This window comes from Oryza glaberrima, chromosome 4 (genome assembly GCF_000147395.1).
Source record: "Oryza glaberrima chromosome 4, OglaRS2, whole genome shotgun sequence".
Classification (NCBI taxonomy): domain Eukaryota; kingdom Viridiplantae; phylum Streptophyta; class Magnoliopsida; order Poales; family Poaceae; genus Oryza; species Oryza glaberrima.
Window position 1 is genome coordinate 30522494 of NC_068329.1, and position 16488 is coordinate 30538981.

A 16488-nucleotide genomic window follows, 5' to 3' on the forward strand; every position below is an offset into this window, starting at 1 on the left:
AGATTTGTTTGACTAATTGCAACAATTTATTCTCTATTCTTGTAGAAGATAAAGAGCTTTGCAAGAAAATAAGAATTAGAAAAGGAAGTCGTTGGCAGTTGAATTTCATCTCAAACTAGCACCCTGATGGGACTAAAACTTAAGTCCCTATCACATCTAAAACCCATCCATAATCTTAAACTAATTCGCGAGACGAATTTATTAAGCCTAATTAATCCATAATTAGGATGCTACAGTAAACATTCTCTAATTATAGATTAATTAGGCTTAAAAAATTTATCTCGTAAATTAGCTTTCATTTATGTAATTAGTTTTAGAAGTAGTATATATTTAATACTCTAAATTAGTATCTAAATATAAGGAATAAAGTTAAGTCACTGGATCCAAACACCACCTAAGCACAATAGCAAAAACATCATGTCACAGTTTTCTGCTTAATTTCAACGTAAAAAACACACAGGCGTGCACAGCGGAAAGAATGGAGAAATCACGAAAGCTAAAAGAAAAGCTGAGAGATCTCCTATGCCATTCCAAGTACAGAAGAAACAGTGCATGTCCACATCTCAAAGCAGTCGTGGTCAGAGGTGACATCACAGACTCGTTGCTTCGAGATTGCACACCACCTGTTTGCTGAAAAGCAGCAGCCAACCACACACCAAAACTAAAATGGAAAAAAGGAAAGGCAGAAATCAGTCGTCGTCGTCGTGCCATTCTCAGGCCGTCTTGTACTCGACGACGGCGATCTTGGCGGCGGGGCCGCCCTGGATGTAGACGATGGTGAGCTGCGCGCCGGCGTCGAGCCGTGTCATCCACGACGGGAACTCGTACATGTCCTTGGCGTTCGTGCGGGAGACGCCGTAGATCTCCCCGGAGAGCTCCTTGATCTGCAGCTTCAGGTAGGTGATGGCGTGGCCGCACGTGTTCTTCGCCGTCACCACGTGCCGGTAGTAGTCCACGCCGTTTGCCTTCCACGTGTTCGTCACCGTGTGCACGAACTCCAACGGCGACCCACCTGACAAAGAAACGCACGATCACTTGGAGATCTCAATGGTACAAGTTCGATTGCATTGTTGATTTGGTTAATTAATTACCATTTGATGGCGAGGGGGCATTTGGCGCCGGCGTGTACTCCGGCGTGTTATCGGCGGGCGAGGCGGCGAGGCGGGCGAAGACGCCGGACATGGGGGCGTTGCCGGCGAGGGTGGGCTCGGCGTGCTGGTAGTTGCAGCGGTCGTCGTCGTAGGCGTCGTTGGCGTCGGGGCCGCCGACGAGGGCGCCGTGGAGGACGTTGGGGTCGGCGTTCTTGCTGTTGTAGTACTTGTCGAAGCCTTCCATGCACCCGACGGTGGCGTTCATGGCGTAGATGGACGGGATGGACGCGCCGCGGTGGTGGACGTGCGTCGGGTAGTAGCTGCCGTATCCGACCATGTAGCTCATCCCCTTGGGGTTCTTGCCGAGGACGTAGTCGACCTGCGACCTCGCGAACCGGAGGATCTCCGCCGGCTTCACCTCGCCGTCCGGGCACCTGAGCGTTCCCCGCGACTCGGCGAGGTAGTCGGCGTAGACGGTGAGGAGGAACGCCGACGAGCTCACGTACTGCATGTTGCTCCAGTCGCTCACGTACATGAGACCACCTGGATAACCAATCCAATCCACACAATTCAGAACAATCACATTGCAAAATCTATTACCAATTCTTCGAGGAAGTGGATTTTTGTCCCTCGGAGGACATCTCCTCGTTTTATACATCTCACTCAAAATTTTATCAATTTTTTTTTAAAAAATTGCCAAGATAGATCAATATATGACATCTTTTCGTAAACATGCGAGTTAAAATTCGACTTATACAATTCAAAACAAAAATAACAAATTTAACCTTAAATTACACGTTCTATTCATTGTCAAATTTATTATTTTTGTTTCTATTTGTATTAATTGAATTTGAATTTGTATATTTATTAAGAGTGATCTATCCTACTAATTTTTTTTATGATCATGCAAAAATGAGGAGATGTTTTCTTAAGGATGATTTGAGTTTTCCATTCTTGGAAGAAGAAGAAGCTAGCAAGGATGGGATGGATTACCAGGGGTCATCTTGACGTTGTGGCCGTTGTTCTTCTGGAGGCAGGCGCAGAGGAAGAACTCGGCCTTGGCCTGATACTGCTTCAGCGTGTCGGCGTAGCCGGCGGCGCTGCCGCCCTGCTCGAAGAGGACCTTGGAGAGGAGGACCTGGAGGCCGGCGTACTTGTTGTCCCAGGAGAACTCGGTGACGGCCCAGCCGGTGCCGCCGAACGCCTCCGCGTTCTGGGACACGTAGCGGAGGTACTGCTCGTCGCCGGTCGCCTCGTACAGCCACGCCGCCGCCCACAGCAGCTCGTCCTGGTAGCCGGACGCCGACGGGTAGAACTTCTTGGCGCTCTGCAGCGAGTCGTCGTACTTGCCCCTGAACGTGTCCGCGAACGTGAACAGCTGCCCCCCCAAAAAAAGAGAAAATAACTCATCAGAATGTTGCTGCTGCATTTGCTGATTGCTCTCATACGCTGCCTGCGTTCGACAGCCCCTCCTCCGGCACGCAAAATAAACCTTATATTATTGTAGAATTAATTAAGTATTAACTATTTTTTTAAAAAATGGATTAATATGATTTTTTAAAATAACTTTCATATAGAAAACTTTTTAGAGTAAATTGCACTTTGATCCACCTTTTATTTCCCAAGTTTCAATTTGGACCACCCTTAAAGCTATCTTTTCAATTTAGACTTGGTAAATTTACCACTGTTACAGTTTGGACTATCATAAACAACTTTTCTCGTCATGTGTAACTTCTCTTTCAGCAAAGATATGAACCATATATAGAGGAGTTCGGCCGCATACTAGAGTTGATGTGTTTAAGCTCGTTTCGTTCGTGGTAATCCAAATTACAACAATAGTAAATTTATTCGGTCCAAAGTAAAAATATATATTTAAAGGTGGTCTAAAGTGAAACTTAGGTAATAAGATGTGGCCCAAAACGTAATTCACTCTTTTTTTATAAATCACACCGTTTAATAGTTTGAAAAGCATGCGTGCGAAAAACGAGGAAGGTGGGTTGGAAAAATGGACGAAGATCACAGCCACATGTGTCTCTGTACCTGCTTGGAGTGGAGGAGGAGGAGGTCGGAGTACATGCGGTCGTAGGGCTTGAAGGCCTTGGCGGCGGCGGCGAGAGCGGCGGCGGTCTCGCCGGCGACCTCCGACCCGGGGTTGTTGATGTCGATCTTGAACGCCGTGCGCGGCGTCGACATGTCCTCGGCGCGCTCCCAGCACAGGTGGTCGCTGTCGCCGTCACCCACCTAATCAAAGAATCCAGAAAATTTTTCTTGAGGGCACTAGTGGGCCGTGTTGGGCTCTTGGTGAGATGGGCCTTGAGTGCGTGCGTACCTGGACCCAGAGGGCGTTGTGCTGGGTGTGGGCCTTGACGAAGTAGTTGGTGCCCCAGCGGATGGCGTCGAGGACGCGGTGGAGCTTGTTGCCGTCGACCATCTCCTTCTCGAACTCGACCACCCCCCACGACAGCATCGTCACCGCGTACGCCATCGGGAGCCCGAACTTCACGTGGTCGCCGGAGTCGTAGTACCCGCCCACCAAATCCACCTGCAAATTCATCCATCCTTCGACTCAATTCGCGCCGCATTACTCAACCCGATCGAGCATTTACCCGGCCTTGCCTTTTACATCCAACTGGATATACACGGCCATTGCAATAGAGAACTTAGTCCCGTGGACAACACAATCTAAAATTTACTTCTATAAAAATTTGAACTCAAGACTTCAAAGTACTACTCTGATGACTGTAACCACTATCGAGCATTTGGTTGATTGAATCGGAGGCGGCGGAGATGTATGTATTACCCCCTGGGAGAAGCCGTCGGTGAGGGCGGAGTCGCCGCGCCACCGGACGAGGCGGTCGGCGGGGAGCTTGCCGGAGCGCTGCGCCTCGAAGAACAGGAGGCACTTGTCGAACGCGCCGGCGTAGTCGAACGCCGACGCCTCCACCGATGCGGCCGCCGCGAGGAGGAGAACCAGCGACGCCGCCGCCGGTATCAGCAGGAAGGTGGTTGCCGGCGTCTTGTTCATCGTCGCCGCCATTGCTCGACCTCGGTAGTGGAATACTGGATTGAGGGAGAGGCCCGCACGGCGGAGGAGTTTTATAAGGTCGCCATGATCGACGACGTGGAGGACGGTGGCGCGCGGCCGTGGCATCGTGGGCGCACGCGATGTGCCTCGCACGTAGCGAGGAGGAGAGATACGACGACGACGAGGAGGAGGTGAGCTTTTGGCGGGGTTTGAGCCATGCACGTCGTGGAGCCGAAACTGCAGAAATGGCTGCAACTCATGCGTGTAATAGTTTAATTGGTAATATAATAATAGTTGAAGATTAGTTTTTTTTTAAGGTAATGGAGTTGAAGATTGGATGCTTGTAGTTTTAAGGGAAGATTAGAAAAAAATGAAAGGCTGGGTGCCTGGGTCTGATGATCATTGTCTTTTTTTTTTTTTTTTTGAGAATTTGATGATCATTGTGTCAACTACCAATTGTGTCGGCTTGGATCGACATGAAGTCCACTCCAGTTACACTGCGTGATCTTTGTGTTGCAAATGATTTTCCAATCAATTTTATCACGTTTGTGCCATTGATCTGGATATTTGTGGAAGGTCAACCCAGATATTATGCATATATATTCAAGGTGAGCTGAGCCAAACATCTCTGTACCTTCCTGCTGTTCAAGAGATTTCACAGCACCATCTGCACTCGATCTCCAGTGCATCAGAACCGAAGTACCTTCCTTGCTCTCCTGTGAATCCTGCTGTATGAGTTTCGGTTTCCTTTATCTCCTGAGACAGGCAGAACTCCGTGCATGTTCTTAGGAAAATGTGTCATTTTCAAAAATGAAAAAGAAAAATGTTGTGTCCTATAGCCAACTGTTGGCTTGAAATCATCTATAATCAACTTAATAACCAACTCATACAATAGTTACCTATAAATATATACTACATAATTAATATTTGGTCCCACCTATCATACACACATACACTTTGGAGTCTGTGCTGCAGCTGGTTACAAATCTGTAGCCCCGCTGCCATTCTCTCTCTTTTTTTATCTTTTCGAAATGTGTTTATAGCTGGCTTATAGCCTGCTATTGTACCTGCTCTAAGCAGACCAAATGCACAACTGCACACTGGTTTTATTCAGTGTAACTGCACATCGACTCCGCCATGGCGCGGCATCGATCTACCATGCCGGCCAGGCTGATTTACTGAATTCATCAGCAGCCAAGAATAAAATTATCGATCACTTCTTTTGGTTGTTGCCACCAGGAGTGATCAGCCGACGACTAGATGTGCCAGCTTTCAGCTCTCGAGCGAAGTGGCAATGGTGTCGGAGCTACGCGGCTCTGGATTTCCGGCGAAGGAGACGGTGCGGCTGACGTAGAGCCGCACCACCCTGGCCGCGAGATTCGAATCCAACGGTGTATGTACGACTACGAGCCATCAGGATAGCGATCTACGGACAGTTTCCACTCGGCCGCGGTGATCCTGAGTTCCTGACCGCTTGATTCGGATCCGACGGTTTCCGTACAGGCCCATACGGTCGCTAACGATGCGCAGCGTCGCAGCGATCCATGTCGAGCAAGGACTCTAAAGAAAATACTAACAACAAACTGAGGGCTCTTTTGCAAAAGTCACCCTGTGCTTACGCGATCGCAGCCATGAGGTTTTGATCCAACGGTGTCAGTTAATGCCACTCCTCCTCTCTCTTCTTCTTCCCCCGGCGATCTCTCCGTCCCAGCCGCCGCGGCGTCGCTCCGGCAGGCGCATCCGCCGGAATGGGACGGCCTCGTCGTTATCTCCGGTAAACTCGCCTCTCAGAGCCTCCGATCCCCTCACCTCCTCCGCAGCGGGGCCGTCCCAACACGCTCATCGGCCGGAATGGTGAGGCCTCATCGTCGTCGTCTCCGATCAACTCGCCACCCAACACCGCCCTCGCCTCCGCTCTCACCGTCATCCACTGCGGCCCCGCGCCCCAGATCCAGCATGCGCGTCCTCAGAACGACGAAGCGTTGTCGTTTCCTCCAGTCAATCCAACTCGCCTGCTCACCTCTGTCGCAGTGTAATCCTTGGAACGTATGCATCTTTCACTGGTCATGGACTACACCCCCTCCCCACCAAAAAAAATAAACTTCAAACTATATATTTAGATATAGACTATGTTCAAATACAGAATTAGAAGTTACTCCCTCCATCACATAATATAAGGCGTCCACATATTTTAAGATTCCACCTTCAAAACATTTTGACCATCATTTAGTACAATATAAATTGAATTTTACTTGCTAAAAATTATATCATTGATTAATATTTGAATTTATTTTCATATGGTTATAATTTTGTTACTACAACCTTATTATATATGAGAAATTATAAGACAAAGATTAGTTTTGGAGACTAATATAGGATAGAGGGAGTAGTTTCTTTAAGAAAAGAATGGAGGAAGTAGTTGTTAGTCAGATGGCGTCAATTTGAGCCTTGTGTTTAGTGGTCCTGCATATGATTGAGCAAACATACCTCAAGGTGGTGGTTTTCTTTTTGATAAAGTTTAAGAAGATGGTGGGTGATGTGTTCTTTGATAAAGAAGTTTAAGAAGATGTTCTTCTTAACGAAAACAAAGTCTACTTGGGAGCAAAAAAAAGATGATAATGCTATTGAGTATTGGCAACTCTTTCAAACTAAACAAAGATGGTGATTCTATTGACGATGCTTCCAAACTACAATGGTTCCATTGCAACTTGAACAACCGGAAATTTAATTAGTTGTTGAGTGATTTTACTCTTTAGCAGGTACAGTGAGGTATCCTTTTTTTATTAAGAAACTTGGTATACCTCTTCTCTTAATACCTCGGCTATTAAGAGATACCAAAATCTACATTAAAAAATTGATCTCTCTAGGTATCCACAATACCTCGGCTATTAAGAGAAACCAAAATCAAAAAATTGATCTCTCTAGGTATCCACAAAGACAGTAAAATTTCTCTTGTTCTACATATGGGATATATTCAACTGTCCTACATTCCGACATTCCTCCTGGTGGCAAAAAAAATTGCCTCGCGAAAATAACATTGAGAACATTCAAACGAGCCCATCCTAGCTACAGAACTCTTCTACTATCGGGCATATAAAAACCGCCTGGAGGATCGATCTGCATGGACAAAAATTCCCATTTCAAGCAAGCAACAGCATACACTACAGGCCTTGAACCCATCTGCAGGTACCCAGAAGCAACGCTCTAAGTCTTAAAGGATTTACTTAAAGGGGCAAGCATCTGAAGTCGAAAACCCACGGGCCGAGTCGCTCTTTCAAAAAACCAAAAAAAAAAACCCTTCGGGTGTTCTGCTACCAGTCTACTACTAGAAAGAGCTAAAGCTCATCAACTTCCAGCCTTGGTATGATGGTACCACGCTAGAGCATAGTCTGAAACTCTGAATGTTGGGGCTATGGAGGTGCTTCTGGTTCTAGGACCCATACAGTACAGGTGATGGAGAGAACATGATGTATTTCGATGCCGCGGAGATCATGCAACCATTCAGTTAGACCGAGATAGGAAGAATTCATAGTCTGGATGACGGTTGATAGACTTCTCCCCGTTGGCCTTGGGTATCACCATGCTTGACATAACTGATGCACCATGTCTTAAAGTCTTCAGCCTCTGTTTCAGGACTTCAGCACGATCAGTTTTGGGGCCAACGTCTAATGACATTGGCTTGATCTCTGGGTTTCTCAGTTGAAACCATTGCTCTCCCTGTAAACAAAAAATATAAATAAGGATGAGTTCAGCATTAAAATATCTATGAAAATACTACCAGCAAGAAAACTAAAAGGTTTTTCTAGTACACAAAGGTTTCCGCCATCTGGTATAATAGCAGAAAACTTTATATTCCTTTACTAATACAATGATTTTCCATAGTGGATTGTCCACCTATGCACAATCAACTTGGTCACAGACAGATGGGATGAAGATGACGTTTGTCCAACACCATATCTTACTGTCTTAAATTAAGCTTAAAAGGGGAAGTGCACTAGAGATATAAGCAAGCCACCTATGGGAGGTCACAACTTGATTAGTCAAATAAGAAAAAAAACAAGAATTAAAGTTTACTCATAAAGCTTTTGTTAGATGAAGATGAGGTTTTACATTGAACTTTTAGTACCGTGCTGAATGTGATTAGTAATAATAATAAATTGTGGCTACAAACCTATACTATCCGTACCGATACAAAAAATGATTATTGTAGAGATGAAATATTACCTTGTCATTGTAACTCCAGAAACCAACAACTGGACAAACCAAATGAGTAGGTTCATCAGCCTTGTCTGGAGAGTGAATTTGGGGAACTACTTTGCCCAGGGAGTGGTAAGTCAGGAATGCAGCACGGCAGTTTCCTTGAGGAATTCGGCAAATAGGATACCACGCAACACAAAACCTGGAAATGGAGTCCGGTAATATCATTAGCAAGAGTTAAAAAATAATCAGCACTAATAAGGGAACAAATGGTATATAAATTCAAAATTCAGTGGATAGAAATATCCAATATTAGAACATACCAGGAAGCAGGATGAAGATCGCGCAATTTAAGATTTTCCAACATCTTGGGATCCCCAAATATTTGGCAAGTAGAGAGATTTTCACCACTGGTAAGCTGTTTGATCCTATAATATATTGTAATGCATGAGAAAAGGAAACGTTTTAAAACAAAATTGCAACGTCCTCGTTTTATTTCAGCAGTTATATGCATAAGGAGATAAAAATAAAATGTATCAAGTATCATCAAGAAAAAACATGTGACAGCCCATTAATGACTGGTAAGCATCTAAAAAGTCAAGAAGAAGAACAATGCTTCCTGGCTAAGCTCTTTATGATTTTAAAAAGTCAAGAAGAACAACAACAATTCCTGGCTAAGCTCTTTATGATTGATTTCTGATTTATTTTATTTCATCTCTTCACAACTTTGTTTGTTTCGGTCTTTTTTTTTTAAGTCTAGTGTAGATGATTACTACAGTCTGTAGATACATAACATCAACAATAGAAGGCTTACTTCTCAAAAAGTGGAGGACGTGAAGAAGGATGCTCTGATTCAAAATATTCAAACAGGGGTTCCCCATGGTCTTGTACAGATAAAGATGGTTTTGGTAAATACACACCATTTGGTTGGGATAATAAGAAATCATCATCACTGTCAAACTTATGGTCCAAGTTATTCTTGCACTGTTCAAACAATTGAATAGCAGATAGAGAAGGTAAAAAGTAAGCACAGAACTCTGAGACACCACAAGCTGATCTCGTAGAGTTGAGACTTCTATGGATTTCTACTTCCAATCCATAGGATCCAGGTTCCTCATACCATTCCCACACATTTCTCAAGGAGACATCCGATATCTGATATTGATATGGTGAGCTGCCAGCTTGCGGGTCCTGCAAACAGTTGCCATTCCTCATGCAAGATGTCTTAGCAATGACTGGACTTGCAGAATATATAAAAGTCTCAAAATCAGCAAGGGGGTGACCAGAAATCAGATGAACATCTGATGCACCTTGCACTTTGCAGGCATCATTTGCAGCCTTGATCATCTCACCTAATTGCAATTTAGAACTAACAGATCTTTGCTGGTTCATGTTACAGCGCCCTTCAAAAGCTGATACACCATGATAGCCAACCTCCAAACCACTTTCAGTAGGCCTGGAAGTTTTCCAGTAATCTGTGGTGCATCCAGGGAACTGAGAACCTGAATCTTGGGATTGTAGATGGTGACCTTCCATGCCATGAGATCTGCTCATTACAGCATTATCTACTTTCTTCTGTTCTTCGGATTCAACAGAAGAAACATGATTCAAAACATCAAGAGAACCTGTGCCAACAACATTTTCTTCTCGAAGCAAAATCTGCAGCCCTCCTTTCTGCACAGGACCTATTGGCGTACAAATTTCCTCAGATATCTCTCGGACCGTCACATCAGAAGCTGAACTCGATGCTATCTGACCAACACCTGTTTCTGTTGAGTGTGTAATTCCAGGAAGCATTTTCGCTGTACAGGCACTCTTTTCTTCAATAAAACCACCGTTTGCCACTTCACTCAAACGAGAGTACTTATGTGGTTTCCCCCTACGGTTTTGTTTTGGATCCTGGAGGTGATTCATATTTGCTCCTATCATGTAATCATTTAGTGTAACTTCATGTGGAGTCCATGTGCGAACTTTAATTGGGTGAATGAAATCCTTAGTGGAATCTTTTGATGCAACTTGTGTGCAAGAATTACTTGGTCTAGAAGAAATTTTGGATTGTTTTCCACTTTGACCATGCTCAACACCACAAATATGTTCCACATTACAACCCCCCAAAGGTTGGACCTTTCTATTTTTCCGGGCTCTTTTTCTAGAAATTACTGGGAGGAAATCACCATCGCTACTAGCATTACTGCATGATTGCATTTCTTGTGTACCACTGCAAGCATCAGCACTGTTTCTGAAACAGGAGAATTTATCATGATTTGCTTTGTTTAGCCAACCTTCACTGCCACCACATTTAGAACCCCTGAGATCTGTCACTTTTGACTGAACACACGGAGGGCACTCATTTTTGTCAATCAACAAGTTCTCGGTATCATCACTGAAGTTCCAACTGCTATCTGTGTAATGGCCATCCAAAGAGGAATCAGTAAGAGTGGAAGTGGAGGCACTGTCCAAACATCTGGAGTTATTGCTGTTAGATTGCTCACAGCATTCAAAATAAGAAGCATGCCTAGACAATTCTATCTCATCACTACAAGATGTACTTGATATCAGAGTTATGAAAGAACCATCGTTACCAGTTTCACTATCAGGTCTCTCCGCAGAAACTTCTCTCACTGAAGAATCAGAAGACAAGTCCCCAAACAATTTGTCAGCCACATGGTTTGGAGGCAGTGTCAAAGTTTCACCTCCATCAGCCATAGAAGGAAAAGTCTCCTTTCTACACCGCATTTCAGATCCAGCATGAGCCACATGGTTGGATGAAAGTGTCAAGGATTCACCACCAGCAACATCGATGCAATGAGAAGCACCCTTGCTCTGCATAGACTGTGTGTCAGATGCCTCAGATACTTTTTTGCCATGCACTCTTTTGTGCCTCTTGTTTTTCTTTTTGCTTTTCTTTCGTGAAGTTCGCTTCACGTCCACACTCGCGTTGCTGAAGGTGTTGACTGAGAAATCATTATCAGGGGCTTTGTCTGATTGTTGGGAGTCCTCTAGCAACGCCCTTGATGAAGTTAAACATCTTGCCAAATCCTCTGGATCATTGAAGTGAAAAAGTAACAATGATGGTGATGCGGATGTCTCAAGTTCATCTCCATTTTCCACGAGATGGGATGATAAAGACAATGTGAAGAATAAACGACCACCATTGGCTCTGAAAATAACATACCAGGCAAGAAAGTTAATGCAGTTCTTCAACTAACATGCTGAACAAAGAGTAATAATAACAGCTAATAATAGTGACATGAAATCAATACTGATCAATTATTAAAACCACTAGAAAATGTTCAGTATACTGGAGATAATACAAAACAATGATTTATCAAAGCACATTGATTTTAGAGCACATCAGCGTACCTCTTCCTCTGTTCTTCCTGCCTGTATTCAAGCGCAGCTACTTGACGTTCCTGCAAAATAACAAAACAGAAAAAAAAAAAGGATAAATAAATTCTCCAAAAAAAATGCACGCTACACCATATCTCTCTTTCCAAGTTAGTACTTACAAACTGGATGTTATGAGGGTTCTTCTTTTCTGTTGAACGCCTAGGCACTATGTGACGATGCTTCCTGTTTGCAATTCTATCAACATCTCCAGAGGTGCTTGCAGGTTGCCGCAGCATATCGTGCTACATTGAGGGGAAACTAATCAAGTAGATGAAAAAGAATGTTTCAAAGACAATTTTTTGCAGTTCGGGCCAAACAACCATGTCATGAACACACTACTCACTGTATTTTTACTTGCAATTTGGACAGTGTTTGGCTTTACTTTCTTTAATTATATCTTTACAACAATACTAAACATATAACAAGGTCAAAGTCGAAGTACTTTTGATTAGAAATAAGCTAATCTAAAAATGGTATGAAGCTATTTAAGAAATATATATTTCTGAAAAAGAGCATAGAAGACGACAAAAAAATATATTCCGTCCGTTTTCGAATAACTGATACCGTTGATTCTCTCATTCAAATTTATTAGCGGAAACGCAAAAGCTTTGCACGTGAATATATCAGAAGAAACAAATTTCAGTTACACAATGTGCCTACACGGTGGTGGCGCGAAGATTCTCTCATTCAAATTTGACCGATAATAATTTCAGCCGCTTTGTTTTGTGAAAGAAAAAACACATTGTAAGATTCATTTCGCGCCATACATTTATAGTAGTGCCGAGATCTAAGTATTTGTATATGTAGTGATGAAAACACAGTGGTCAAAGGGTCTACAGATTGGTCAACATTATCTTTTTCACCCGGGCCAGCCTAAGTTTAATTCAGATTGAAGGGGAGAACATACATAGAAATCGACAATACTATCAATTGATAGTGACGTTTCCAATTAGTCAACACTATCAATTACTTATTTACAGTCAGGTAGTGGTGAAGATGCTCCATATTGATCACAGCCACAGATCAACAAATGATAAATAATAGCCTATCCTAGCACTCTACTTGTTGCTGCATCTAAACTCTCCAAAAGAAATCCCAATAGACAGCTAAGCTAACAACAGAAACAGTATGCTTATGAGTTTTTCTCCATTAAACAAAAGGGGGAAAAGCTCTAGGGTGAGCAGCACGATCGACTAAACTAACGAGCTCCACCGAACTCTCATCACTGCCTGAGGCTTAGTGCTCAGATCAGGAAACACGCCAAGAATATGCTGGCATAGCGCATCCGATGATCCGATCGACCTACCAAAATCCCCAAAACAGCACACATCTATCTCATCACACCAAGGGTAAAAAAATCCTCAAAGGGCGTAGGGGGGGAGGCCAACCGCTTCCCCTGCAGATGATGTTCCGATCGATCGAGCCGAGATCACCCCGCCTAATCACACCGCCCACAAGAACCCCCCTCGAAATCGGATAAAATCAAAACAACCACCGGAGACGGAGCAGATAGACGCACCTACGCTCGCGGCTCCGCCGAAGAAAAAGGATTGGAAACCCCAAACAAAAAACTAAAAAAAATTCCCCCAAATAGAGACGAGTTATCCACTCCAATGCGCTTCACATGCGATCCCCACCCTCACGGCGCCGGCCCGCGTCGAGCCTGGACGCGGCGGGGCGAGATCGACGCGGAGAATTCTGGGGGTTTTTGTTCGCCCGCGAGGCAGCAAGGCTGGGTTGGCTGGCTGCAGCAGCGGAGCGGAGGGAGGCGGACGGGCGGGTGGGTGGTGGAGAGTGGTAGGGTGGAGGTGGAAGAGGAGGAGGAGGGGGAGAATGTGGAGGACCAGATGAGCCCGTTAAATAGCCCCCGGAGAAAATGATGGGATTTCTTCGGAGAAAAAAATTATATATATGAGCTCATACGAGGCACGTTTTTTTCTGATTTGCCCTTCGCCTTTGATCTCTCTTTTCTTCTCTCCGTTGTTGGGTTTTGGTGGTTAGGTGCCAGTCCGAGGATTGGCAGAGGCTGAAAGCGTCATTTTGCTTCCAAATGTGACACTGTTGGGTGTCAAGCATGAACCATGAGACGACGAGTTGGTGTCCTGCACTCAAGCTTGTTGAGCCTTTGAGGTTTGGTGGTGATAATGGTGTGGCTCCTCTTCATCGACAGATGTCTTTTTATGGCGATTCTGTTGGGTTGCATTTGTCTCAATGTACCTTTGCCTTTTTTTTATATAAGATGGTAGTAATACACTACACTCTATCTTCCTGTGTCCTACACTCTCTCTTATACTCCCCTTCGCCTTCCCCCTTTTCCTTGGCTCCGATGAGTTGTTTCTATCTCCGACTATTGATAACGGCGGTACCGTGGCATATACTTCATCGTGATCACTGTCTTTTTTTTTCATCACCCCCTTCCTCCAGGACCCATTCTTCTTGTAATGATATTGCTGACCTTGCTCGTTCTGGGCCTCCGCTACCATTGCATCTCTTTAGACCGATCTCCGTAGCCTACTTGTCCTCCTTCATCACGCCGCCATTCCTATCCCAACCGCATTTTAAAACTAATTAGCATGATTATATCATCGGTGGTACAAAACAATTTTACTCGACGAAGGTTGCTCGGGTGGTCTATTCAGTTTGGAATAAGGTGAGGTACGGATTAGAAGTACGGATGATGAATATATAGATGTGGTACAAGTAGCCCAGCAAAGTTTTCGTTTTTTTATTAGTGGAACAGTCGATTCGTTTAATGCTAAGAATACACGAAAGAATTTAGTTACTGTCATGACTTTCTTTTATAAATAGAGAATATTTATAACCGATAGAAAATATATTAATCTCTTATACAGCTGGCTAAAAAAGATCTAAGTTTTACTAAGCCTGTTAGCGAATTGATAATGTCTACAACTGCTCAAATCGATTACCAAATTATTGAATACCTTTTTAAAACAAAAAAAAAAACTCCACCTCCCTAATCGTCCAAACAAGGTAGCATTCAATTAAGCAACCTCACATATGATGTACAAATCCGTTTTTTCCGGCTTTTCGCTAACGCGGTTGATTTAGAATTCACATCGCCCTTGCTTCTATACTTAACCATTTCCGTTCGTCCATTTTGTTAGATGCACAGGTTGCTGGCAACTACACCGCTGGCAACATCGAGAGCACTGTAAACAGATCAGGGGTTATGATTCCTGCCTCAAATTGAGAGAGGGTGATCATCAACACGACATATAATTTAGATCGGATTACCTGAACCAAGTCAATAATGAAACATGCTTCTCTCCGTTTCACAATGTAAGTCATTCTAGCATTTCTCACATTCATATTAATGTTAATAAATCTAGCTAGATACGGAGGAAGTATCTTTCTTTTAGACGCATAATGCAGTTTATCTTGTTCTACCTACCCACACTTAAAACGGTGACGTTGTTTCCTTTGTCAAGGTAAGAGAGGTGATGCAACATGAGGAGAAAACGGTGGCCCCATCCTACCAATCTCCATTCTTTGATGAAATCCTCCCAACAACTTTGGTTCAGAGAGTTTTGTCATCAGCTACTACCCAGTTTCACTTACTGATGTGATCCTGACGTACAAAAGACACGGGCTGCAAATTTGAAAAGAACAGAGCGATTATTTTTTTTAAAAAAAAACACGATGTAAACGTAAGCGCTTACAGCACAAGCATACTCATCCTATAAACAAACACGCACACTCTATTTTTACAAATACTTGATGTGTTGTCATATGTTAAAATTGACGAAGTTATTGCGGATTCTCATTATCATTTTAGTTTTTGGTAGCCACTGTTTGTCTGGAGCGACAGGTATGGAATGGTTGCTATCTTGTTTTTTTTTTTTTATGGATATTGAAACGAGGCAATCCATATCGTTCGTTCGGTCCTCGCAAAACATGCAGCCACGCCTCATCGCCTGCAGTATCCATGCTGCTGCTGCTGTATCAGTGCCGCTGTTAGGTGCCAGTTCAGTTTCCTGATTTCCTCTCCAACTACAAGCACCAAATTGCAGCGTCTCTGGCCTCCTAATGACTTCGATATGGATCGATTGCACAAATCACAATCTGATTTGTTAATTGTCACTAGCTGTATGATTTGATATCTTCTTAAGAAAAAGTGCAAAGCTCCATGTTCAGATCACAGTAGTACAACTAGTACTAGCAGCAGGCAAAGGCAAAGTTGGTGGCTTTGCAGATGGCACGCGATCCGGCCTGGGAGAGCATGCAGGATTGCAGAGCAAAGCAAACGGCAGAAGCAGCCACATCACATCTACCTATGGGCTGTGTGGTGTGGTGTGCTACGTGTGCTAGTTGTGCGTGGCGCCCATGTCTGAGCCATCGTCTACTCCTCTTGTGGCGATTATATATCTGAATTCAGAAGACGGTCAGATTGCTCGCATCAGCGATCATTGGGCTTGAAAACGCCGCGACTCACGCGGTCACGCCGCGTCCGCGCGCCAACAACCAGCGGAGGCTGCATCTACTCGCGCCCAGGAAAACAACAATTATCACGAAGCTGTAACTTGTGACTTGTGGAATGGAATAAACGGACCCTGGAATGGAATATACTCCGCCTGACATCTCGTCTGTAAATCCGTGCAGTGAATATAAATTGATTTTGACCATAGTTACGGTTTTTGGAATAGTAAATGTCTTGGACATAAAAAATGGCGTAACCAGGTTTGTTATAATCAAAGCTTTCATAATAGTGTTAGTACTCCATCGTTCCACTTATTGATGGAATAAGTAAAGTAGTATTTTTACAAA

The 16488-nt window shown here is 43.9% G+C and overlaps 2 protein-coding genes across 5 annotated transcripts; both read right to left on the bottom strand.

Moving 5' to 3' along the window:
• Nucleotides 1-421: 421 nt before the first annotated feature.
• On the bottom strand, nucleotides 422-4242 carry LOC127771379 (endoglucanase 13). The gene is made up of 6 exons (XM_052297279.1): nucleotides 3892-4242; nucleotides 3421-3633; nucleotides 3132-3332; nucleotides 2085-2469; nucleotides 1092-1634; nucleotides 422-1012 (listed from the first exon to the last, which is right to left on the bottom strand). Exons 1-6 carry the CDS (start codon nucleotides 4240-4242, stop codon nucleotides 714-716), a joined length of 1992 nt encoding a protein of 663 aa, XP_052153239.1. The 3' UTR covers nucleotides 422-713.
• A 2607-nt stretch (nucleotides 4243-6849) lies between these two features.
• Nucleotides 6850-13545, bottom strand: LOC127770367 (uncharacterized). Of its 4 annotated transcripts, XM_052296052.1 has the most exons (8): nucleotides 13223-13545; nucleotides 11823-11945; nucleotides 11677-11726; nucleotides 10896-11473; nucleotides 9128-10715; nucleotides 8637-8741; nucleotides 8341-8515; nucleotides 6850-7833 (listed from the first exon to the last, which is right to left on the bottom strand). In XM_052296052.1, exons 2-8 carry the CDS (start codon nucleotides 11937-11939, stop codon nucleotides 7618-7620), a joined length of 2829 nt encoding a protein of 942 aa, XP_052152012.1. In that variant the 5' UTR covers nucleotides 11940-11945; nucleotides 13223-13545; the 3' UTR covers nucleotides 6850-7617. The 4 variants fall into 4 exon arrangements, with proteins under 4 accessions (XP_052152012.1, XP_052152011.1, XP_052152010.1 ...); XM_052296051.1 differs by having other exon boundaries at nucleotides 6851-7833; nucleotides 9128-11473; nucleotides 13341-13545; XM_052296050.1 differs by having other exon boundaries at nucleotides 6851-7833; nucleotides 9128-11473; nucleotides 13092-13545.
• Between the last annotated feature and the right edge of the window lie 2943 nt (nucleotides 13546-16488).